This window comes from Babylonia areolata, chromosome 5, assembly GCF_041734735.1.
Source record: "Babylonia areolata isolate BAREFJ2019XMU chromosome 5, ASM4173473v1, whole genome shotgun sequence".
In the NCBI taxonomy this organism is placed as follows: Eukaryota; Metazoa; Mollusca; class Gastropoda; order Neogastropoda; family Buccinidae; genus Babylonia; species Babylonia areolata.
Window position 1 is genome coordinate 31,545,285 of NC_134880.1, and position 24,793 is coordinate 31,570,077.

Below are 24,793 nucleotides of genomic sequence, written 5' to 3' on the forward strand. Positions count from 1 at the left end.
TATGCCTCCTCAGCCAGAGTTCACGAAGTCAGAGCATGGTCCTCATCTCTCACCTTGCCCACTCAGGAAAACCCAGCTATCTTATTGATTTCTACCTGAGAGACGTCTCACACTTCAGCAACGATGGCTCAAGAGGCTCTTCAGTGGCCACACAACAAGCCATCGCAGTGCACAGACAGTAGAACAGGTTAGCCCTCCACCTTGTTGTGTCATTCTGCACTAGTGGGTCATGATAAAGTGTGTGTAGTGAAAAGGATTTTTTTTTCCCCTAAAATTACGTTTATCTAACATACTTACCGTGACCCACATTTAAGACCCTCCCGTCCACACTGCTTCCTGTTCTCTCTGCACACTGCATTGGTTACGGCTAGGTGCTGTCAAAAGAGGAAGCTAGTCAGGGATGCGGAGGGGAGGTAATCTGCTTCCGGGAGATTATCAGCCATAGCTACTTTCGTTTTCTCCGCATAGGCGGATAGTAGTTTGCACAGGACAGGAATTGGACTCTCTGCCGGAGTCTGCACTAGTGGGTCACGGTAAGTATGTTAGATAAACGTAATTTTAGGAAGAAAATTTCCTTTTTCTCAGCTATACAAGACTTTAAATCATTCAGGTAATGATGGGCGCAATAGCTGAGTGGTTAAAGCGTTGGACTTTCAATCTGAGGGTCCCGTGTTCGAATCTTGGTAACAGCGGCTGGTGGGTAAAGGATGGAGATTTTTCCAATCTCCCAGGTCAACGTATGAGCAGACCTGCTAGTGCCTGAACCCCCTTCGTGTGTATACGCAAGAAGAAGATCAAATATGCATATTAAAGATCCTGTAATCCATGTCAGTGTTTGGTGGGTTATGGAAACAAGAACATACCAGCATGCACACCCTGGAAAACGGAGTATGGCTGCCTGCATGGTGGGATAAAAACAGTTGTACATGTAAAAGCCCACTCGTGTACATACGAGTGAACGTGGGAGTTGCAGCCCTTGAAGTTGAACGAAGAAGAAGAAGAAGATTCAGGTAATGAGGAATGCAGACAGCAAAAAGTAGTGGTGACAGACTTTTACGAAAAAAAGGACTGTTTTCCACAAGAAAATCACTCCCAAGTAACCCATATAGTGTACATCATCAATGAATGAGAGCCTGTACAAACTACATGGAAATCATAACAAATTGAGGGTGTGTGGTCTGTCATGCATTGTAACTATAGTCCTTGTGGAGGAGGCATTTTGTTTAATGTCCCGTCACACATACTGGTGATTGTAGACGTTTTTAGTCCATGTCTGTCGTGCCCTGTATATGGTGAAAGTATCAGAAAATCTAACAAACTCCTGCTCTGTTTGAATAGCAAATGGGTCATCTGCATATCCACCATAAATCACCCTCTCCACTACCACTTCCTGTGTCACTAGCCATACCCACTTCAGTTTCAGTGTCCAACACATTTTGACCTACTGATGGGTGAAGAAAAATCCAGGTCACTATCTGAATCATGTAAGCTATCGTTTTTGAAAACAAGTGGAGATGCCACTGCAACATGTGCATGCAAGCAGTAAAGGTTGGTATAAAAAAAAGCTTGAAACACTGGCCCATAACAGTGGTCAAAAGTTACAGAATGCTAATAAGGCAAGACATGGGACCCATACAGCCATTCAGCATGGTCCATTCACGATAATGCGCAGAACCACAAACGTGGTACTCAGTAAGCAAGTGTTGTGCACAGCAGTACCATGATCCTGATCCTTAGCATTGATTGAATTAATTTATGATTTTGCTTAGTGTACTTAGTATGGATAGAGTTGAATTATGATTTTGCTTTGTTATATATATCATTACTGTTTAAAAACAATGCTCTGCATATCTAATCCAGTTCATAAACAAAAGCAAAGTAGTTTAATTTTCTAAGACAGAAAATATTAACATAGCAAATGATGAAGATACAGTCCATCATAGGAAATCTGGCAGATGTCATATAAGCAAGACTACCAAGGGCGAAGACAGTGTCTCTTGTAGAAAATCTGGCACATTTCATGAGCAAAACTACCAGTTTGCAAAGTCCCACTCTCCTCCCTCACACATACAAACTACTGATCTGCACAAATATACCTGTCACAAAAAAGGTGGGTCAATGATAGTTTACACATAATACTGTTTGAAAAGTTTTTACTGGCTGAATGAAAGAGGGCAGTGATGTGAATGTCTTATGGAGTATGTCTGTGAATTCCATAGTTCAATATAGTTGTGGTTCTGGACAACAGAAGCTTCTTGCCCATTGTTGCTTTCTATTTCTGTGTGTATCAGATCTGTGTTTGAGATGGGCTGCAGAAATGAAGATCTGATTTGTATTGTGTGGTGCAATCTGATAGTTTGAAACACAGCAAATTTTGAATTTAATGCACTGCTCAGCAGGCAGCCAGTGTAACCTGTAGGGTAGGGGCATGCAGTGTTGTGTTTTCTTGGACTTTTAAGTTGAGATGGGCTGCAACTTTGTGAACAATTTCATGAGGCTAAATGACAGAAGGAGGACAGTATTATGAGTATATGATTAGTTCTAGAGTGTATGCATGAAGTGACCAGAGTTTTGGTAGCTTTTTCAGTGAGAAACTAGTGGTATTCCATAGAGAGGTCAGAGCTCAGACAGAATCCAAGATCTGTCACATTCTCTTAGAAACGGACATTTGCTACATTTGCTGAGTTGAGTTGAATTGACAATGGAAGATTGAGACCTGGAAAAGTAATGAAGATGGACACAGTATTACTTCAGTTTTATCTTCATAAGTTTCGTTTTATGTTCAGTTATCCAGTCCATTATGTCAGAAAAACAATTCTGTAAAGAGGCAAGGAGGTTGTGAATATTTTGGGCAATCGTGAATTAAGATTTTACTATTGTTAGCAAACATTTCATGACAAGCAGAATGATGGGCAATAATGGAGGATAGCTGATTGGTATACAAGACAATATGCAGGGGCAGAGCTTGGGGTACCTGGAACTTCAAAGGCATTGCGCTTGTTGGTAGTTTTGTATATGCTGACTGACGGGAGTTTAAGTGACAATTTGCTGCCAAGTACTCACTTAGTTGATGCAGGACAACTCTTTCCAAGATCTTTGACCAGTATGATGTTTTTTGTAATTTTTCTACATATACTTCTAAATGCTCAATAACACATTTTGCTTGCATGCTGTGTATGTCTAGGTATTATATCACATGCATTTCTGTGTCAGTCTATCATTCAGTGAATGGGTGCAATAACCAAGTGATTGGATGTAAATCTCAGGATCACGAGATCACAGGATCTGGGTTAAAGGTGGAGATTGTTGAAATTCCCCAGGTCAGCAGACTTGTTAGTGCCCCTTTTCTCTCTTGTTGATGCCATGAACTCTTTACAGAATAAATGAAATACATTCTGTGCTAGAAATTACCTATTTTTGACCACCATCTTTGGTTCTGGCCTTTCCTTTTTTACTTTCTATACCTCCTTTCTTATTTTCTCCCTTGCTGGTCGGTTCACATATATTTTGTTGAGCTGCCATCCCCAGAGAGAGCGCGTCACTGCAGTGAGAGTGACACCTTTCTTAATCTTTTTTTTTTTTTTTGCCTGCAACTTGCAAGGTTTTTTTTTATATCATTTTTTTAAAAAGTGAGATTGGATTTTTTCTCAAAATTTTGTCAGGGACAATTCTTTTGTTACCTTTTATGTGTGCTAAGTGCATGCTACACCCTGGACCATGGTTCATCTCATCTGACGGACTAGCATCAGTATTACCATTCAAGGTCTAGTGGAGAGGGAGAAGACACTGGTAGTGGAGGATTTGAATCTGTGTGTCCAATCTCTTGTTTTCTAGGTGGACGTTTATCTCTAGGTGACAACTTTACTATGTTTATATGCATGGATATAATTGTGCTTGTGCCAATTTTTTTTTTCCAGGAATGTGTGTATGTGTGTGTTTCAGGTTCTACAGGATATATATTTACAGCTTTTCAGCTCTGTTGCAGGCTGGGTAGTAACTGAATAAGCAACAATGATAGATGATTAATTGCTCTTTGTGTGTATACATAATATGCAGATCAAATGCTCGTGATGAAGATCCTCTAACCTATGTCAGAGTTCAGTTGGATATCATTATGGAAACAAAAATACCCAGCATGTATCAACCATGACAAGAATCAGCAACTTGATGTTGCTTGTGTATTAATGAAATGCTAGCCTGTGTGAATGTCTCTTTCATTCAGAGAGAGAGACAGAGACAGAGGAAAAAATAAAATTTGAATTTAACCTCTTGATGCAGTGGGTCCTCCATCATCTGTGGAGATAATGGACACTGGTGAACTGTTTGAGAAACTGACCATTGAGGAAATAAGAGACAAGGAGAAGAAAATTCGGTAATTATTTTTTTGTGTTATTGCATGTTCTGTTTTGGGGTTACTTTTCTTTGTTTATTGCATATCCCTTCTCTTCATCCTACAGCTGCCTTCAGGTGTTGTCCTTTTTGTCAGACTTGTCTGTGTGGTCAGTCATTTTTGACTCACTTGTGTAAACAAAGTATGTTATGACCTGGTGTTCAGTTGTCTGTGTGTGTGTGTCTGAGTGTGTGTGTCTGTGTCTGTATGTCCGTGGTAAACTTTAACATTGCCATTTTCCCTGGAAATACTTTGTCCATCAATGCCAAATTTGGCTTAAAAATCGTTGGAAAAAAATCTTCACAGTCATACCAATAAGAGTTTGTAAGTCTTCCGAATTAAGCCATGTTTCCGGTATCATTAATGGTTTATTTCATTGATGCTGTTTCTGGGATTCCAAAATTACCAAACCCCAGTTGCTGTGGCGTTGGCGATGCTAATGAGTGGACAGCATGACCTCAATTGTCTTGTTCACAATTAAATGGAAAGAAATACAAATTCTTGACAGAACACATACAGTGAGGCTAGAAATATACTGGTCCGTGCATCTAGCTGTGCGCCGCAAAAAAAAGTGCCGCTAGGTCGGAAGGGTGATCACATCAGTCTGCGCGACTCCGCACGACTTTGCAAAATGGCACTGAGCAGGTGGCAGAAACTTATTTTGTGGTGGTGGAGGAGAAGAAGACAGAATAGACAGCATTGTCGGAGATTTGGAGTGCATCCTATAAACAGATCAAGAAAAGTACATGGAGCATACTACCACTTGAAACCTGACTTGCTCGAACATGAAGAGAAATTTGTGAATTATGTGCGAATGACGCCTGATAAGTACAAAGCTTTGCTAGACTTGTGTGCTGCAGATTTGGAGAAGAAGTACACAAATTTCAGGCAACCAATTTCAGCTGATGAACGCTTGCTGTTGGTATTGAGGTGAGTTATGCTATTTTTTCTTTTTTTTTGTTTCTTTGTTTAATTGATTGAGAGCAATCTCTCTCTCTCTCTCTCTCTCTCTCACACACACACACACACACACACACACACACACAGACAGATAGACACGCACACACACACATACACACAAATGCAGGCATACACACACACACACACACACACACACACACCCACACCCACACACACACACACACATCAATACAGATAAACAAGTTGCTAAATGTAAACAAGAAAGTTGTATTGGAAAAAAAATCTGTATAGAACCAAAATAAATGAGACGTATGGAACAAAACCTCGATTGAGAAATACAGAACAGAAATAAGATTGTGTGTGTGTGTGTGTGTGTGTGTGTGTGTGCGGCTCTGTGTTTATTTTGTTGTGTGTGTGTCTGTCTCTCATTCTGTGTGTGTGTGTGTGTGCGCGCGCGCGCGTGTGTGTGTGTGTCTGTGTCTGTCCGTCTGTCTGTCACACACAAATGATCAATATTGAGATGCATGAGTGAAATATGTATCATCTCCAAGATATGATTGGGAAAGAGATGAGGCATTTCCGTGCTGGATATTAGAAGCGCCTCTCTGTGGAGTTCCATGAGACCGGAATGGATCGGATGAGACTTGTCCAAGCTGCAAGCTGGAACGGCCAGACGAGCTTGCATGTGGAAGGTTTGCTGGAGATGGCCTGTTGGTTGTTGTCCTGCTAGAAGCTTCTTCCAGGTAACTTAGCAGCAGCCGCTGGACATCCGCACGGAAATGCATTGTTTGCAGTCTATCAAGAGTCTTCAAAGAAGGAAGCAGGCTCTTGAAAAAATGGTCGTTCTCATCAACTTCCTGCGGCTCCTGTGGTGTCTTAAAAGCTTTCAGGAATTCCAAATCAATGTCAGAGGCTTTAGGGGTCATAGCTTTTCTTTTCCGACGTCGCTGGGTGTTGCTGACAGCTGACAATGCACTCTCCTCAGACTGAAGAGAAATAGGACTGGCACGAGTTTCTTGTGAATGTTCGGCCTCATCGTCTGATTGAGAAGCGTTGCTCTCTTCATCATCTGGCAAGTTACTGCTGCTAGCTCCAGTAGAACATGTAGGTATCAGAAATTGCATGAACTCATACAAATGCCATTTTTTCTTTTTGGTGGCAGCCTGTCCAGATGTGGTTTGCTTCATCTCTTTGTGTTTCCTCAAGAAGTAGTCACGGAGACTTGTCCATCTTGTTTTGCAGGCTACAGCTGTTGCTGAAAACAAGAACAAGGTGGGGGGTGGGGGGGTCAGTAAAAGCACGAATGTCATTAAAATTATATCAGCAGAATTGTTACTTGTAAATCATGTCACTCTTATCTTCTGTGTCAATCTTTCGTTATCTGTTCATTTCTACATTGTCACCATTTCTTTATTTATCATTTCAGATTCCTGGCAACTGGAGATTCATTCAGATCCTTGGCCTTTCAATTCCGCCTTGGCTTTACTACAGTCCGCAATATCATCAGGGAAGCAGTGTAAGTTCTGTGGAACAAACTACAGCCCCTGCACATGCCAGTTCCAGATGAGAGAACATGGAGGAAATCAGCAGAGGATTTCTTTCAAAAATGGAATTTTCCTCTGTGCGTTGGAGCCATAGATGGAAAGCATATGCAGGTCAAAGCTCCAGCGCACTCCGGCTCCATGTACTACAACTACAAACACCACTTCTCCATTGTTCTTATGGCAGTTGTAGACGCAGATGGAAAATTTCTGGTGGTAGACGTGGGCAGTCACGGAAGTTGTAGTGACAGTGGCATTTTCACAGACACCTCTTTTTACAAACTGTTACAAAAAAAGAAACTTGGTCTTCCACAACCAGAGAAGCTCCCCAACACTGACATTGAACTCCCGCATGTGTTTGTTGGTGATGAAGCTTTTGCACTGACGCCAGATGTGATGCGACCATTTCCAAGACGGCAACTAAACAATGATCGACGCATCTTCAATTACAGACTCTCAAGAGCAAGGAGACAAGTTGAATGTGCATTTGGTATTGCTTCCAGCATGTGGCGTGTCTTAAGAAAGCCCATAGAAGTGGACCCAGAATTTGCAACAGACATTGTCAAAGCAGTCTGCGTTCTACACAATTACATTCAAGAAAAGGGTTCGCAGTGCCAAGGCCTACCGCTGATTGACAACGAGGGAGAGTGGGAAGATTTCCCAGCAGCCAATGCCAGGCCAGCCAAAGATGCTATCTCAGTGCGCGATGCGTTCAAGTCGTACTTTGTGTCTCCAGCAGGAAGTCTCTCCTGGCAAAATGACTTGCTCAACTGATGATGTAAGAGACATGAGTCGGAATCAGATCAAGCAGAGACAACCATGACTGTAATGCTAGTCAGAAAGCAGGGAGAGAATGTGTTGTTTACCGACCATTGTTTTTAATAGTTGATGCTGAATCAAAACGAAAAATTGCTCTGTGGCAGTGCAACATTAAAACAATGACAACAATCAAAATCCATGTATCAATGCATCAGGCATGTGCTCACATCCCTCAAATAAACACATATTCACTCATATACCAATGCACACACAAACACACGCACCTGCAAATTTACACATGTATAGGTCTACACACATACACACAGAGACAATTACACACACACACACACACACACACATGCATACGCTTGCTCACTCATGCCTGCACACACTCGACATACGCTCAGGCAGTCACATACAAGCACAAGAGGCCAGATTTCACTTTCGTACAAAATAACAAATAAAATAGCTGATCGGCAACACACTCTGTGCATATTTTGTATGCGCGCGTGGGTGCGTGTGTGTTGTGTAGTGTGTGTGTGCGTGCATACACAAAGACAGACAGACAGACAGGCAAGAGAGAGAGAGAGATTATGAAACTTCCCTTCGTTTCCCATTTCCATAGCGATACTTTCCCATGCTTGCTGAATGCTCTCGATTGCTGTGGTTTTTGTCGGCTTTGTTGTACAAAAACTCTCTGGAGCGAACTGCAACAATCAGTCTTTCGTCTTCCATCTCGGCAGGAAATGAACAGACTGGATGGTGATGAGCCTGTGGGTCGGCCTGCACCCCAGGACGGAACACTGCAATAGCAAGGCGGGCCTCGAAAAAGTCGTCCGCAAGTGCTAAAGAATTGTAGCTTGCACGCACTTCTTGTTTCGTCCGAGCGACTAGTCGTGTTGGTGAAATCAACGATAGGAAATAAAGAGGAGGGCACGACTTTTTCGCGGCGCACAGACTGACGCGTGGACCAGTATATTTTCACCCTGACACAGACTACATCATCGACGTGTTTACTGCATATGAATCTTTTAAAGTGGATACTCAGTTAACTAGAATGAACATAAAAGAGAAATTGAATTGACCGTGTTGTACTTTCCCAGCGGGTGTTACTAAACTTGTACATCTGTCTAGATCCAGAGAAAAACAACTAAATGTTGCAGTGTGATTGCAGTGATGGCCAGTCTTCTTTACGGCAGACTTTAAAGAATTCTAAATTGCCCTTAAAGATTTTTTAAATGCCCAAGATACACCAAAATAATATGATTTAAACAGTGTTCTCACTTGGAATACCGCAATTGATTTATTGCCCTTAAAAAAGCACGCTTAAAGTTCAGTGTTAATTTTTGAACATCATTCATGGATCCGCAGTAGTGCAGTAAGTCAATTTCTTCACACCTGGGGTTCGAATCTGCGCTCAGGGCTTTTTTTCCCATTTTTTTAACTGGAAGCTTTATAACAAATACAGAACACATTTTAACGATTAGATTAAAAAAAAAAGTATATCATAAGTGGGTCTTGAAGGCCTTGCCTCTCTTGTTACTACTAATTACTGTTATCCATTTTCCTCATGTTTCTAAATTTATGTGTCTGATAATATGGAGCATCACACTATGTAACTGGACATTACTCTTTTGTCACAATGTGTTTTTGATATGGAGCATGATGCTATGTAAGTGGATGTTGTGTTGTATTGTATTGTGTTGTATTGTGCTGTATTACTTTTTTGTCACAACAGATTTCTCTGTGTGAAATTCAGGCAGCTCTCCTCTCCAGGGAGAGTGCGTCGCTACACTGAGAGTACCACCCATTGTTTTGGTGTTTTTTCTGCATGCAGTTTTATTTGTTTTCCTATCAAAGAGGATTTATCTACAGAATTTTGCCAGGGTCAACCCTTTTGTTGCTGGAGAATCTTTTACATGTGCTAAGTGCATGCTGTACATGGGACCTCTGTTTATCATCTCCTCTGAATGACTAGCATCCAGACCACCACTCAAGGTCTATAGGAGGGGGCGAAAATACAGCGACTCTGGGGTTCAAACCAGTACGCTCAGATTCTCTCGCATTTCAGGTGGATACGTTATCATTAGGCCAATACTCCACCATTGTAGTAAACTGGACAGACAAAATCAGGCAGAGTGAGTAGTTGAAAATGAGGGTCATCAATTGGTGCAATAGAACAAGTTCATAGACATGAGAGAGCTTACATCTTAATTCAGTTTTATCAATTCTCTGGTTTGTTTTCCATTTATTAGATATTTAAGCAGAGAAGACATTCATGTGTTTGTTTTGTAAAGTTTCTGAAAGCTCGGACACTCTTTTGTCCATTTGCCAAGGGGATTGTTGACCTGTCTGTGTTTCCTGAAGTGCATTATCTGCCTGATCTACATTGATGGAATAGTCTGCTAGTTTAATGGATTTGCGTCAAACGGTAGAGTTATATGACACCAGAGCAAGCCAGATGCATGTATGTTTTTGTACCATTTGTTTACCATTTGACTTCTGATGAGCATTTCATCACTAAAATTATTAGCTGCATAATGTTTCTAGCTTTCCATCAAGATGCCGTTTAACTATGCAGAGGTATTTTTTGCAGTGCTGAGAAAAACGTAACTGCCAATGAAGTCATAAAGTTAAAATGAGTACCTCATGCTGCATGTATCAAAGCCCCATTTTGTTATGTTAAAGTCAAATATTTTGTGTGTATATTTCAATCATTTTCATTTCTTTTGCTTTTCCCCCTTAGTTATGTTTTTATTTCATTGCTCTCCTACTCTATAAAATAACTCAAAATCCATACTTGTACAGGCAGTATCGCCACTCTTGAAACTCTTAAAATTGTTTCTGAGATGTTAGTTGTCTTAGCACTGCTTCTGATTGTGTTTCCATGATATCCATCATGATATTTTGTGCAGGTGTAATGTTTGGATGAGTGCATGTCTGTGTGTGTATGTGCATGTGTGTGTAGGGATTGCAGGGGCATCAACCAGACCACGAAGTGGAATGTGTACTGTGCTGCAGTTGACCACCCTGCTGTATGGCTGTGAAACTTGGACCATCCATAGCAGGTGCACCAGATTCCACCATTTCCATACCACCTGTCTCCACAGCATACTCTAGACCAGATATTGTGACAAAATTCCTGATGCAGAGGTCCTTCTTGGAGCAGAGGTCCCATGTGTTTTCACACTGCAGCAGAAGGCTCAAGTCACATGACCTGCCAAAGCAGTTGTTCTGTGGAGAACTTTCTGAAAGAAACAGACGGCTTCAGGACAACAGAAACACTTAAGAATTGTCTAGTTTTTCTCAAGAATATCAACATCAGTATAAGTTCCGAGGAGACACCAGCACCGGGCCACTCTTCATTGTGCTGCATGATTAGCCATGGTTCCTGCATTGTGGATCAAGAATGCACAGGCCCAGTGAAAATGTGCTGATCACAAAGCTAGAGCTGCCAGCAACAGAATTCCCAGCTCTACTCACACCCAACATATCGAAGGGTCTTTTGAACACACATTGGCCTGGTTGGCCACTGAAGGATACATCAATACCACTCATCAACCTGATGAAGCAATGGTCATTGCTTCTGTTGGACGAATATGATGTGTGTGTGTGTGTGCATGTGCCTACACTTTGTGTGTGTGTGTGTGTGTGTGTGTGTGTGTGCAAATGTCCATGCACATGTGTGAGAATTTATTCTGACAATTACCTTTGCTTTATTATAACTTGCATTGTTATATATATATATATATATATATATATATATATATATATATATATATATATATATGTATATATATATATATAATGTTTTTTCAGAAATGCATGGAGCTCTATACCATGGAAAAGGAATGCACAAAAGAAGTCTTGTCATTATTATTTTTCTTTTTATTATTATTGGTATTGGTGTTTTCTTTTAATATTTGTGTTCTTGCTATAAATATATTCATTAGTATTCAATAAACATTTTTCTAAAATGATTTGTTAGATTGCTGTATTAATCATATTTGTCATCATGTCAACCTGTATGCATGGACTTTTATGTCACACAGTCTTTATCACTGTGTCATTCAGATATGATTCTCTCTTTATCTCTATTTCTTTTTTGAACACACACACACACACACACACACACACACACACACACACACACATGCATAAAGAGTGACTTTTTCCATCTCTCAATTTGTTTTCTTACCCTTGTCTGATATCACTCATAGTGAACAGACATTAAACTAAAGAACAAACACACGCATATGCACACATACACACACACAATGCATTTATGCGCACACATACACTTGACATTCAAATAGGAGTGTGTAGAGGAGAGAGACAACAGAGAGAGGGATAAGGGGGATCAGATGAGATGGTAAAGAAGGTGACAATGACAGTGATGATGAAAATGTCAAGATTGATTCAAAGACTAAATTCCCATGATGAATTGAAAGAAAAATATTTTAGATAAAGTAGTTGCATTTAACATACATAGATCTGAATATGCATAATGATTGAAAAGTGATTGTTTCTCTGTTTCTCTTTCCAGAGCCGAGATTGAAAAAAAGAAAGAAGATCTCAGAGTAATGGTTGGGTGAGTAAATCTCAGAATGATAGGAGAGGAAAAGAATTATGAATCTGAGTTGTTGCAGTTAATGTAGCTTATGATGACAACAAATAAAATGATGCAAAGATACAGATAGATAGATAGACAGACAGACGGATATATGTTGCAAAATACAGAGTTTGTTGTCAAGAGCTCTGGCTCTGGCTATGAAGAACTTCTGTACACGATTTTTATTGATCATATACACCAGAAAAGAAATAATAGAACCTTGGAGGAAAAGGCAGCATATATCCAACATTTTTGTTCATGAAAATTGAAATATTTTGCAATTTTTTTTTTTTCTCCAGGATATGAGTTTTTGACACTCAAAGTCATTCAGTGTAGTAATCATGTTTCATTTATCTGTGTGTCCATATGTCTGTGTATGCGTCTGTGAGTGATAAACATTAGCATCATCTCAGCAGCAGTTGGTAGAAAAACTAAGGCAGGTAGGGTGACAGATATTGATAAAACCTATGGACACACAGGCACAGATTCGGGAGACCATTCAACAGGGTGATTGGGCTACCGCTATCGATCTGAAAGATGCTTATTTTCATATCCTCATCCATCATATCCTCATCCATCCGGCATCCCGTCGGTACCTGAGGTTCGCGTGGAGGGACAAGGTGTTCCAGTTCTCAGCCCTCCCATTTGGTCTGTCCCTTGCCCCTTTCCTGTTTACCAAGATGGTGCGGGAATTGGTGTCTATCGTCCGGTCGGAATCCATTCGTCTCTGTGTGTACCTGGACGACTGGCTTATCCTGGCCCAGTTGCAGGCCCTGTGCCAGAGTCATACGGCCAGACTTGTAGACCTTTGCTCCCAACTGGGCTTCCTCACGAACCAGGAGAAATGCGATCTGTCCCCAAGTCAGTCCTTCGACTTCTTAGGGATGAGATTCAACACATGGTCCATGATAGTCTCTCCGACGCCAGATCACTGGGACCGTCTGGCAGGCCTCCTCAGCCACTTGTGCCTTTCCTCCCAAGCAACTGCGCGGACACTTTCTTCCCTCCTGGGCATAATGGAGTCCATGGCACCTCTCATTCCCCTGGGCAGGGTTCTCAAGCGCCCTCTTCAACCATGGAATACCCAGATATGTCTGGGTGAGTGGTTCCTCGAAGTGACATCAGAGTGTCTAACCACCCCTCTTCGGACACAGGGGGTTCCCATAGCCCCACCTACTCTTCAGGTGGCACTCTTCACAGACGCCTCCTCCCTGGGCTGGGGAGCCCACTTGGACTCACTCCATGCAGCAGGGACTTGGTCCCAGAGGAGCACCTATGCCACATCAATGTTCTGGAACTGGAGGCAGTTCGCAGGGCTCTCTTGCACTTCATGGGGGAGGCCACTGGCAAGACCATCCGCTTGTTCACGGACAATACGACGGTCGCATGTTACGTGAACAAAGGGGTGGGAGCGCACTCGGCAGACCTCTCCCTGCGGACCGAGGCTCTCCTCCATTGGTGCCACAGCAAGGGCATTGCACTTTCAGTGAGACACATAGCAGGAAAAGACAACATCTTGGTAGATGCTGTCAGCAGGTCCAAGAGTGTCATCCACACAGAGTGGACCCTGGACAAGGACACCCTTCAGGGGATGTGGGAATGGTGGTTTCGGCCGATGGTGGACCTCTTTACTGCAAAGTTCAACAACAGACTTCCCACTTATGTCTCTCCGGTCGCCGACCCGGAAGCATGGGCAGTGGATGCTCTCTCTTTACACTGCAGCAGTCTGATTGCCTACACGTTTCCTCCCTTTCCAATTCTGTCCAAGGTGATACGGAAAGCCAGATTGGAATGCCCGCAGCTGATTCTCATTGCGCCAAAATGGCCAGCCCAGCCCTGGTATCCGGACCTTCAGTTCCTTACACATGTTCCATCCCTGAAACTCGAAACCAAACCTCATCTGCTGAGGCAGCCTCGTTCGGGGATTCCTTATTCCAATCCTCAACTGCTCCATCTGCATGCGTGGCTGCTGTGCCGTTGGAACTGTCAGCATCACCATTGAAGTCTTCGACCCCTCGGTCAGCCTCTGTGTCGGCTGCGCTTACCCAGGGGTGTGCCTCCTCTGACCTCCTCTCCATAGTCACCAAAGCAAGGAGGGAGGGAACTGAGACTTTGTATGACTTTCGCTGGAAGAAATGGTTGTGGTGGTGTACGGCTCAGGACGTTCCCCCTACTAACCCTACGAGCATGCAGCTGGCCAACTTTCTGGCTCACTGCTTCTCGGTTCTCAACCTGTCTGCTAGTTCTGTGCGAGGGTACAGGTCTGCCATCTGTACCACAATCAAACGGCTAGGTGGTCCCGCCTTTGAAGCGGATTTCCTGTTCAGAGAGGTGGCTAGGGGCGCCTCTCTGAAGGAAGCTAGAAACCCCAGAAGAGTGCCCCTCTGGGACTTGTTGCTGGTGCTGGATTTCATTCGAAAACAACCCTTCGAGCCATTGGGGACTATTCCGTTTGACTTACTCACCCTCAAGACCACTTTCCTTCTGTTGCTGGCCACAGGCCGTCGTAGAAGCAAGATTTATGGTCTTAGTGGATTGCCACAAGATCTGGCCTTCCACAGAGATGGTTCCATCACTCTTCGTTTCCTTCCAGAGTTTCTGGCTAAGAACCAAGACCCCGAGGTCCCTTCCCCCTCTCTGAGGGTCAGACTTTTGTCTGATATTCTTGCCCAAGATGATGAGGATAGGCACCTCTGCCCTGTTTGGTGTCTCAAATACTATTGGGATAGGTCTCGCCATAGGTGTTCTTCTCAGAGGCGTCTTCTCATCTCCCTCAATGAGAATTACAAGAAAGACATCACTGCAGGCACCATTTCCTGCTGGGTTTCCCAAGCCATTCGTAGAGCCTACTCTCATTCTCACAGGGAGATCAGCTGTCTTAATCCCAGAGCTTATGAAGTGCGAGCCGTAGCCACTTCGGCTGCTTTCCAGCACTCAGTGCCACTGCAGCATGTCTTGGAGGCAGCCTTCTGGCAGTCTGAGAATCCTTTCATCAACTTCTACCTCAGGGATTTCCGTATGACCAGGGCTCAAGGTTCCAAGGGGATTTCCTTTATCGCGGCTAACACTGCTGTCTTGATTACAAGGGTTCCCCATACGAACCAGTAGGCGTTGCCCTCCTCCATTTGCTTTAAATTCTGCATCAGTTTGACATGGTACAGTATATGACACCAAATGGAGGAGTTTGTATTATACTCCATGCTTGGTGATACATATACTTACCATGTCAAACTTGAATGCCCGCCTGTCCATCCCTGCATCTCTGCCGTGGTTCTCATGGGGCATTTTTCTCGATGGCCATGGAATGATTCAGCGCTTATAGCTTTTAAAGGCGTTTGATTGGCCAAGAGCGGACCGGGCAAGACGGGTGAAATTTGGCCAAGCAGTACAAACCGATTGGCCTAGTTTGCATCAGTTTGACATGGTAAGTATATGTATCACCAAACATGGAGTATAATACAAACTCCTCCATTTAGTACTTCAGAAATTGAGAAACCACAAAAGCATTGGGTTTTTGTCGTTTATTTGTTGGTTGTTTTTCTACTTTTATATTATTTTTATTCTTCTGTTGCAGATTCAGTAGGATCATATGTGGGATGCTTTGCTCTCTTGTTAATTTCATCTTTAGATGCAGACATTGTATTCTATTGTTTCACTTTTTGTCACAACAGATTTTTGTGGTTGAAATTTGTGCTACATTCCCAGGGAGAGCATGCCACTACATACAGTGCCACCCCTTTTTTTAAAAAGCTTTTTTGTGTGCAAGTGTATTGATTTCACTAACAGAGGGGATTTTTCTAGAGAATTTTGCCAGGGACAGTCCATTTGTGTTCATGGGTTCTTTTATGTGTGCTAACTGCATGCTGCACAGGGGACCTCAGTTTACTGTCTCAACTAGTTGACTAGTGTCGAGACGACTTCTCAAGGTCTAGTGGAGGGGCAGAAAATGCTGGTGAGTGTGGGACTTGATCACACAGATTCTCTTGCTTCCAAGGCGGTCTCACTATCACCAGGTCACCACTTTACAATACATATTATTACACGTAATTATCATTCAGTAAGTCATTTATCAATGACAACACAAATTTTGAAAATTATGAAAATACCATAACTTTCCAAACTAACACTGGTACTCCAGAAATTTAGGAACTACTAAAGCGCTGCTTTGTTTTGGTTTGTTTTATTTTGGTGTGTTTTTGTTATTGTTTTGGCTTTTGTTTTTTGTTATTGTGTGGTAATTTTGATGGAATCATACAAATGACTTAAGAAGGCTTTTCTTGTCTTGGTTCTCATTTCAATGATGTGGTGGCAGACTTTTCTTTGTGATGTGCATACTTAGTCCAGTTCCACAACTAAGCTTTTGAGATGTGTCATTTGACCTTGTAAAACTTATTAATGGTACATGAATAGGTTTGAAATGATAATTGATTCATTGATGGGCGCAGTAGCCGAGTGGTTAAAGCACTGGAGTTTCAGTCTGAGAGTAGTGGGTTCAAATCTCGGTAACGGCGCCTGGTAGGTAAAGGGTGGAGATTTTTCCGATCTCCCAGGTCAACATATGTGCAGACCTGCTTGTGCCTTAACCCCATTCATGTGTAATACACAAGCAGATGATCAAATACGCACGTTAAAGATCCTGTAATCCATGTCAGCGTTTGGTGGATTATGGAAATAACATACTCAGCATTCACGCCCCCCAAAAAGGAGTACGGCTGCCTACATGGCGGGGTAAAAAAATGGACATACAGGTGAAAGCCCACTCGTGTACACACGAGTGAACGTGGGAGCTGCAGCCCAGGAACGAAGAAGAAGATTCATTGGAGCTTACTAAATGCTTGAAACCCATTAATGAAAATGTTCCCACGTACTGATGTTCTCTGCTGTGATGTGTCTGATAAGTTCATTTTATCTCTCTCACTCTGTTTGTTTCTGTGTCTTTGGCTCTGTCTGTGTGTCTCTGTCACTGTCTGTCTGTCTCTGTTTCTCTGTGTTTCTTACATACACGTAGTTGTCCCCCCTTTTTTTTGTCTCTGTCTCTCTATGTCTCTCTCTCTCGTGGGCATGTGCAGGATAGTAGTTCCATGTTATTACAGATTATACTGTGCTGTTTTTAGAGCAGGGTAATTCAAATGTTATTGAAGAGAGAGAGAGGGTTGCTTTTTGGGAGTGAAAAGCATGATATATTTTTAGAAAGGCAGTAAAGTGATGTAACAGGGTTATTTATCACACATTGTTCAGCAAATGTGCAAAGAATGATGTGGAAGTACTACAGGGTATTGTGGCCTGTATGGAACTCCCACTGTGGCAAGTTCCTGTATGAAACGTGGAATGTGGCAGTAATTGCATGTCATTTTTGTTCCAGGGAGCGGTATAGAGATCTCATTGAAGCAGCAGATACCATAACTGCAATGAAGAACAGCGCAGAAAATGTAATTGCTCTCTGCATTTTTCTTTCGTTAATCCCCCCCCCCCTTTTTTTTTAATTTTAAATTTCTAGTTTCTTAATTTCTTCTTTCCTTACATTATTCTTTCTCAGACTTCAGTTCCTCTGATAATTTGCTTCTTTCTGTCAGGCTTTTTTTTCCGCTTTTTTTTCTATTTTCTATGTCAGAGAAGGCTCATGCTCTGGTGTTATCTGTTGTGTGAGAGTGCATGCGTGCAAATGTGTGGATAAATTCACCTGCATTGATGTGAATATGAGTAGTATATGTGTTGTGGACATGAATGTGTGAGAGAGAGGAAGAAGGGAAGAGAAGAGGAGATGAGGAAGGCAAGGGAAAGGGGGTGGGAGTTGTTGGGGTGGGGTTGACATCCATTGTAGTACTTCAGCTTTTTGTGCAGGTGATGAAATCCATCTCAAACATGGAGGAGTTATGTCAAACACTGCAGCATAAACAGATGGTGAAGGAGGTTGCCTTCCAGAACACTGCAAAACCTGACCAATCCAAGTTAGTCATGTCCTGGTTTTGTGTGATAGCTTTTCGTCATGTTTTTCTCTCTTTGTTTAATAATTATCACACCAAAACTCATGATCTGTAATTACACAGAGCTCCGTTTGTGTTTCTCTTTGTGTCTGGGTTACTTGGAGGCTTTAACTTAATGGTCAACTTTGCTGAAATTAGTGTAGTGGCGCTGTAGACAAACAGGAACAATGTTTCACTTCCGCTTCAGTCATTCTACTTGTTTTGTGCATGCCACATTTATCATAATATTCTTTTGCTAGCCCCATTCCCCCTTTTTTTTTGCTATCTGCATCATACCTGGCACTTGTTGCTGTGTGCATGGGTGCTCCAGTTGAATAGAATAGAATAGAATATAGAATAGAATATGTCTTTATTACCAAGTGTACCGGGGTCACAAGGAATATTGGGGAAGATAGTACATAACAAGGTACAAACGTAAATCGAAAATCATGCACAAACACAGATACAGTAGAGAAATTAGGATACTTACAAGTGCATATCAATACAAAAACTTGTGCATACTCACACATGCATACACTGAACACACACACACACATGCATGGGTGCACACACAGACACACACACTCTCTCTCTCTCTGACTCTCTCTCTCTCTCTCTCTCTCACACACACACACACACACACAATATGTGGATGGGGCTGATGACTAGATCTTCAGGTAGATGGTTGTTGATTGCACAGTTCTATTTATCATACTGGATTTGTTCGAGAGACAGGGCATTGTCTCCTTAGGGAAAAAGCTATTGGTGAAGCGATTGGTTTTCGTCCTTATACTTCTGTAGTGTTGACCAGATGGGAGCATCTCGAAAATCCCAAAAGCTGGATGTGATTCATCCTGGCTGATTGATTTTGCTTTTTTGAGTAGCCACTTATATGTCTTCTTGGTGGCAGTGTTTATAATTCTGTTTAGGGCTGCAACTTCTGCCTTGGAAATGTTTCTGTCCCAAACAGTAATAGCGAAGGTTAGCACAGTTTCAATGACTGCTCGGAAGAAATCAACCATGATTTCTTTTTTTAATTCTGAACTTTTTGTTGCGCCGAAGAAAGTACAGGTGCTGTTGTGCTTTCTTAACAATATTTTCCGTATTTTTCTCCCTTTTCAAATCGTTGGAAATGATCAGTCCGAGAAATTTAAATTTACTGATGATCTCTACTTGCTTGTCTTTAACTCTTTCATTCTTGCAGCATGGTTTTCTGGTTTACAGTAATTTTACCCTTCATTCCTGGAGGCCGGAAAACTGTGTTGCAGAGAATTCCCCCTTCCTGCAGCCTGGAAAATGGGTTCTCATGGTAAGCGCTTTGAACTTCCCGTGAGTCACGTCATCAGCGCACGTCATCTACCCTTGACCAGGTCACTAGCGGGGCAGTGTTTATGAGTGGAATGGATGCCAGACACTCCCTCTCCTAGGCTATGGGAAAGTGGGCACCGCTACATTCTTGTCAGTGTGCTGTGTAGACACACGGATACAGAAAAATGGAATGCGTAGAAAGTTCGGATTCTGACCAGTTTTCTGATGATAAGTTTTACAATGCTTTATCAGATGATGATTTTGATCTGTTTCAACTAAATGATGAAGAGAGTGCAATTAGCTGTTGCTACAGAAGCACAGATAGCGGGTGATGAAGAGTTCAAGAAGTAACAAGTGTGAAAATTGTGGCGTATATTTGTGCAGTAACTGGCATGACTGCTTCAAGGTATATCACACACATTACCTTTGTGTGGCATATTACGTGATGACTGTGACAAGGACATGTGTATTTAGAGAAAGTATCGTTTCTGAATAGTTTTTGTTCAAGAATTGTGTAGATAATGATCTGATTCTGACTCAGTGACTGCTAGTGTGGTGAAAGGCATGTATTCTCTTTGAGACAAATTTTAATCATTCATGTGATAAGGACAATAGCAGTGACAATTGTGACAGTTTTCATGGCTATGACTTGCAGTGTGGCACTGAGATACATGTGAGGCACTACTCAGTGAGTACCTGCATGATGTGCATACTCTGCAAGCAAAACACTGTCCTGCTTGTATGCATTGTGTTTGACCCCGAAGTCACCTGTTTTACACCTGAGTGTCACCAGAGATGTCACCCTATCGTATCAACAGGGTCACACACAACTTCTCACATCAATTCTGTACACAACAGCATATGACAATCTTAGTGTACTGTAATGAGTCACATTGCCATAAGTCTCTGAAATAAGTACCCTGCTTCATACTTTCTTTCTCTTCTCTAAATCCAGGAATGAAGGGAAGAAATGTATTGTAGGAATCTGGGAACAAGGGGGAGTAATGGTTCATAGAAAAATAGGAACGAAAGAGTTAATGACAAGTGGTAAGGGGTCAGATCTGGTCTTCCTGAAATCTGAAATTAATTCTTTTGTTTTTGATACGTTGAGTTCTAAGTTGTTTTGGTCACACCAGCTGACAAGCCGAAAAGGTCATATGTTCCTTAAGAACTGTTTTTGGCACAAACAGTGAGAAATTGCCACATAACTTGAGTCCTCCAATGGGATTGCCTGCAGGATCATTTTATAAAATGCGGTTAAACATTGTATGCTACTGGTGAGTGTAGATCAGCAAGACTATATTACTGCCAACTGTCTAGCTCTTCATGGGAGTTTAGATCAGCAGGCAGATGTGTGTGCGTGTGTGAGTGTGTGTGTGTGTGTGTGTGTGTGTGTGAGAGAAAATGGGTGCACACTGATGTGTGCATGTACCAATGGCAACGGTTTGAAGTGTGCAGTTTCTGTTCTTCGTAAATTTGTGAGTTGTACCCTTCATCATCATAGCTTTTGTTTTGGCTCTCTACCAGTATATATACACTAAGAATTAGCCTGCGGTCTGTGGTGTGTGTGTGTGTGTTTGTGTGTGTGTCTGTGTCTGTGTGTGTGTGAAATAGGCAAGTGGGGCACTTTAGTGGACAATTAGTTCATAAGTTGATGGCCCGAGTATTTGAAACCATGCTGTCTTGAGTTCTGCTGTCATACAGTTCATCTCAATAGGATTAAAAGAAAATTTCTGTTAATCCTCCCCCCCACCCCCTGCCCACCAATTCTTGTTTTAAGATTAAGATACAATTTTAAGATTAAGATACAATTTTAGTTAACTCTTTCCGGATGACAAAATGAGTGAGCATTCCTACATAAAATGTATTTGCATTTGGACGACGGAATAGAATAGCATTTTCCACAAATAAAAATCCATCACGTGCTGTAGATGTCATTTTGTGATTAGCCAAGCAGAGAGCGCTATTCTGGGTCACTCCACAACCAAATGGTTTGATTGGCTAGCCTGTCATGTGTGGCCTGTCTTGCACACACGCTGACAAAGTCACTGACCAGTTGCCTGCTCGCGTGGCAGCCTGTTACACAGTGTTAGCAAATGTTGTCTGACATCGAAGAGGTGGATGATGAAAAAGAAAGTGAATTAAGTAAGCGAGCATGGGTGTGGTGATTTGGGGTGAAAAATTGGCATTATTTTTTACAAAATGGCAAAACTGTGAAAATAAGATGAGAAATTTGATTTTTTTTTGTATGTAATAGCCCAACATGTAATAAACCAGTTGTGAAAGTTTCATTTTCTTACTCTGTATTTTATATTTTTTTGTAATTTTTTCCGAACCCTTACAAATGGACCGTTTGGGGAAAAGCAAGGAAGAAAACTTGCTGTCCTGAGTGAGTTAAGCCTCCTTCTTCACACCCCAAAAGTGTTAATACAGATGAGAAGAAGAAGAAGAAATGGCAACATACAATGTGCATCATATCAAATACACAACACAACACACACACACACAGAGGGACACATACACACACACACACACACCAAAAGCTGTGTGATACAAGACATTTTGTTTTTAAAGCCATGTTGGCACTTAGCATACAGATTATTTATATTAATGTGGGAAAAATTGGCATCTCTTGTAAAGGATTGTAAGCCCACAATTTCTCTGGGAGAAATCGTGGCCGTTCCTCTCACACATTTTCTCTCAGTTGCAAGAAATCGTGGGAAGTCCCCTTTATTTTCATCAAAAGTATTTCCTTTGTCATCAGAGTTGGTTTCTTGTCTTTTCCCAATGCAAACCCAAGAGAAAAATGAGAGAGAGAAAAGGGTTGAAACGACAATGACGATCATGATGATGAAAGTGGCATTAGCAAAGACATCAACAATAGCCGGTGAAAGTGATGGCATAGTACTGGTTTAAAAAAAGTGTGAATGTATGCATATGTCAGTGAGTGAGTGAGTGTGTGTGTGCGTGCGTGCGCGTGCGTGTGTGCATGCATGCGTGTGTGTGTGTGCGCGTGTGCGTGTGTTTCCTTATGTGTGTTTACTTGTCTGATTCTTATTCTTCGTTCGTGGACTGCAACCCCTACGTTCACTTGTATAGTACAAGAGTGGGCTTTTACGTGTATGACCATTTTTACCCCGCCATATAGGCAGCTATACTCCATTTTCGGGGATGTGCATGCTGCGTATGTTCTTGTTTCCATAAACCACCGAACGCTGACATGGATCACAGGATCTTTAATGTGCATATTTGATCTTCTGCGTGCATATGCACACGAAGGGGGTTCAGCACTAGCAGGTTTGCACGTATGTTAACCTGGGATATTGTAAAAATCTCTACCCTTTACCTACCAGGTGCCGTTACCGAGATTCAAACCTGGGACCCTCAGATTGAAAGTTCAATGCTTTTAACCACGGGGCTATTGTGCCCATCCTTGGCTGATTGATTTGGTCCTATTTCATTCCGTTTTAAATTATTTTCATGTTCCATGTTCGAAGTGTCATCTATGAAACTGAGAATCTATTTTCAGTGCAATATTGCATGATAAAGCAAGCATGAAATGAACAACATTCTAAATAAAAGTGACAGAAAAGGTTACATCACAACAAACATCAAAACTGTTTAGTCCAATTTTCATGCGCCCAATGTAAGGGTAAAGCATTTTGAAATACCTTCTTTGCTATGACATTTATGTAAAAAGGATTCTGAAATTTTGCAGATGATGCAAGTTTGACTGGTTGATAGTTTACTGGCCCAATTCTAGATCCTTTCTAAAAAATTGTTTTAGTATCAGCTTTTTTTCTAATCCTTAGGAACAGTTCTGTATTCCAATGACTTATCGTACAATATGACAGTGGGATTGACAATTTTCTTGTGAATGTTTTCAATATTCTTGACAGTATTTTATCTTGTCTCTGGGCCTTTGAGGCATTAAGGTCCTTCAACCTTTTTTCAACAGCTAGGGGAGCTATCCTAATCTCAGAAACTGACACACCATTAGACATAGAGTACTCTGTCAGTACTGATAAATTGGAAGTTTTTTCATCGGTGAAGACACCAGCAAAGAATGTATTTAAGGTCTTAGCTTTTTCTTTATCAGAAATACGGAAACCACCATCATCTTTTTGTAGTACACTAATGGCTGTTTTGCACTTTGTTCTTTCTTGGACATATTTCCAGAAGTACTTAGGGTTTATAAGAAAAATAATTATAGTAATAGTAATAATAACAATGATAATGATAAGATTAGCAACTATCAAATGATTTGCTCTTAATGCTTCACAAAACAGTTCAAAAACAAAACAAACAAACAAACAAAAAACAAACCAAAAAACACACAAAAACCAACAAAACATCCAGGTTGGTCCAGCTATGTGAGTAGACTGTCTCTCTCTCTCTCAACATAAATATTGATGTGCAGAACATGCATTCAAACACCAAAAAGACAACTTCTATACATATTACCCAACACAGACATCAGACCAAACACCAACAGTATCTATGCATGGACATACTACAAAAACATCACACACAGCAGCAACACCCAAAATACACACCAAACATTACAACACCTATATAATGCAATCACAACACCTGACACTAACATCACAACACCCCCCAAAAAGATCACAAGACCCAAAAACCAATGTGAACACAGAAAACTAGTTTCATACATCACAATGCCCTAATGATGCACAACCCAACCACAACACCAAAACATCAGTCCCACTCTCCCTCCCTCCCCTAAACCCAACAACTTAACAACACACACACAAAACAAACAAGCACATATCTTCATTGTCACAGGCATAAGGAGACCAGTTAAAGGCAGTTTTAAACAGATGAGTCTTTGAGGTTGCTTTTGAAGCTGGAAATGGACTGGAAGTGTCGTAATTCATAATTATTGCAAGGAGTTCCATTGGACAGGAGCAGTGAATGCAAAGGATCTGTGACCAGATGACTTAGTTATAACAGAGGGAATATGAAGAACGCAACTGTCTGATGATGAACATAGTTTTCTTCTTGGAATGTAAACAGTGAGGAGATCAGAAAGGATGGTGAAGAACCAGAGGAAGTCTGAAAGCAATATGTGGGGAGTTTATATTCAATCCTGGTCTTAACGCAACCCGTGGAGTTGTTTCAGAAGAAGCCGAATATGGTCACTCTGACGGTGATTGAATACAAGACAGGAGCTGAGTTGTGAACTTTCTGGAGTTTATGAATAATGTACTGTGGAGAACAAGGCAAGCAGAGAATTACAGTAATTCAGTTTTGAGATAACAAAAGCACAAATGAGAGT

General features: G+C 41.6%; 1 protein-coding gene across 2 annotated transcripts in view; it reads left to right on the forward strand.

Moving 5' to 3' along the window:
• LOC143282024 (conserved oligomeric Golgi complex subunit 1-like) overlaps positions 1-24,793 on the forward strand; it is a 324,386-nt gene that overhangs the window by 15,813 nt on the left and 283,780 nt on the right. Inside the window, exons 1-5 of one of the 2 annotated variants that reach the window (XM_076587449.1) lie at positions 64-187; positions 4,279-4,372; positions 12,158-12,202; positions 17,586-17,652; positions 18,065-18,171. In XM_076587449.1, the coding sequence (XP_076443564.1) occupies positions 124-187; positions 4,279-4,372; positions 12,158-12,202; positions 17,586-17,652; positions 18,065-18,171 (377 nt within the window). In that variant the 5' untranslated portion in view covers positions 64-123. Of the gene's footprint in view, positions 1-63; positions 188-4,278; positions 4,373-12,157; positions 12,203-17,585; positions 17,653-18,064; positions 18,172-24,793 lie in introns of those variants that run through there. The other variant, XM_076587450.1, reaches the window with a different exon arrangement.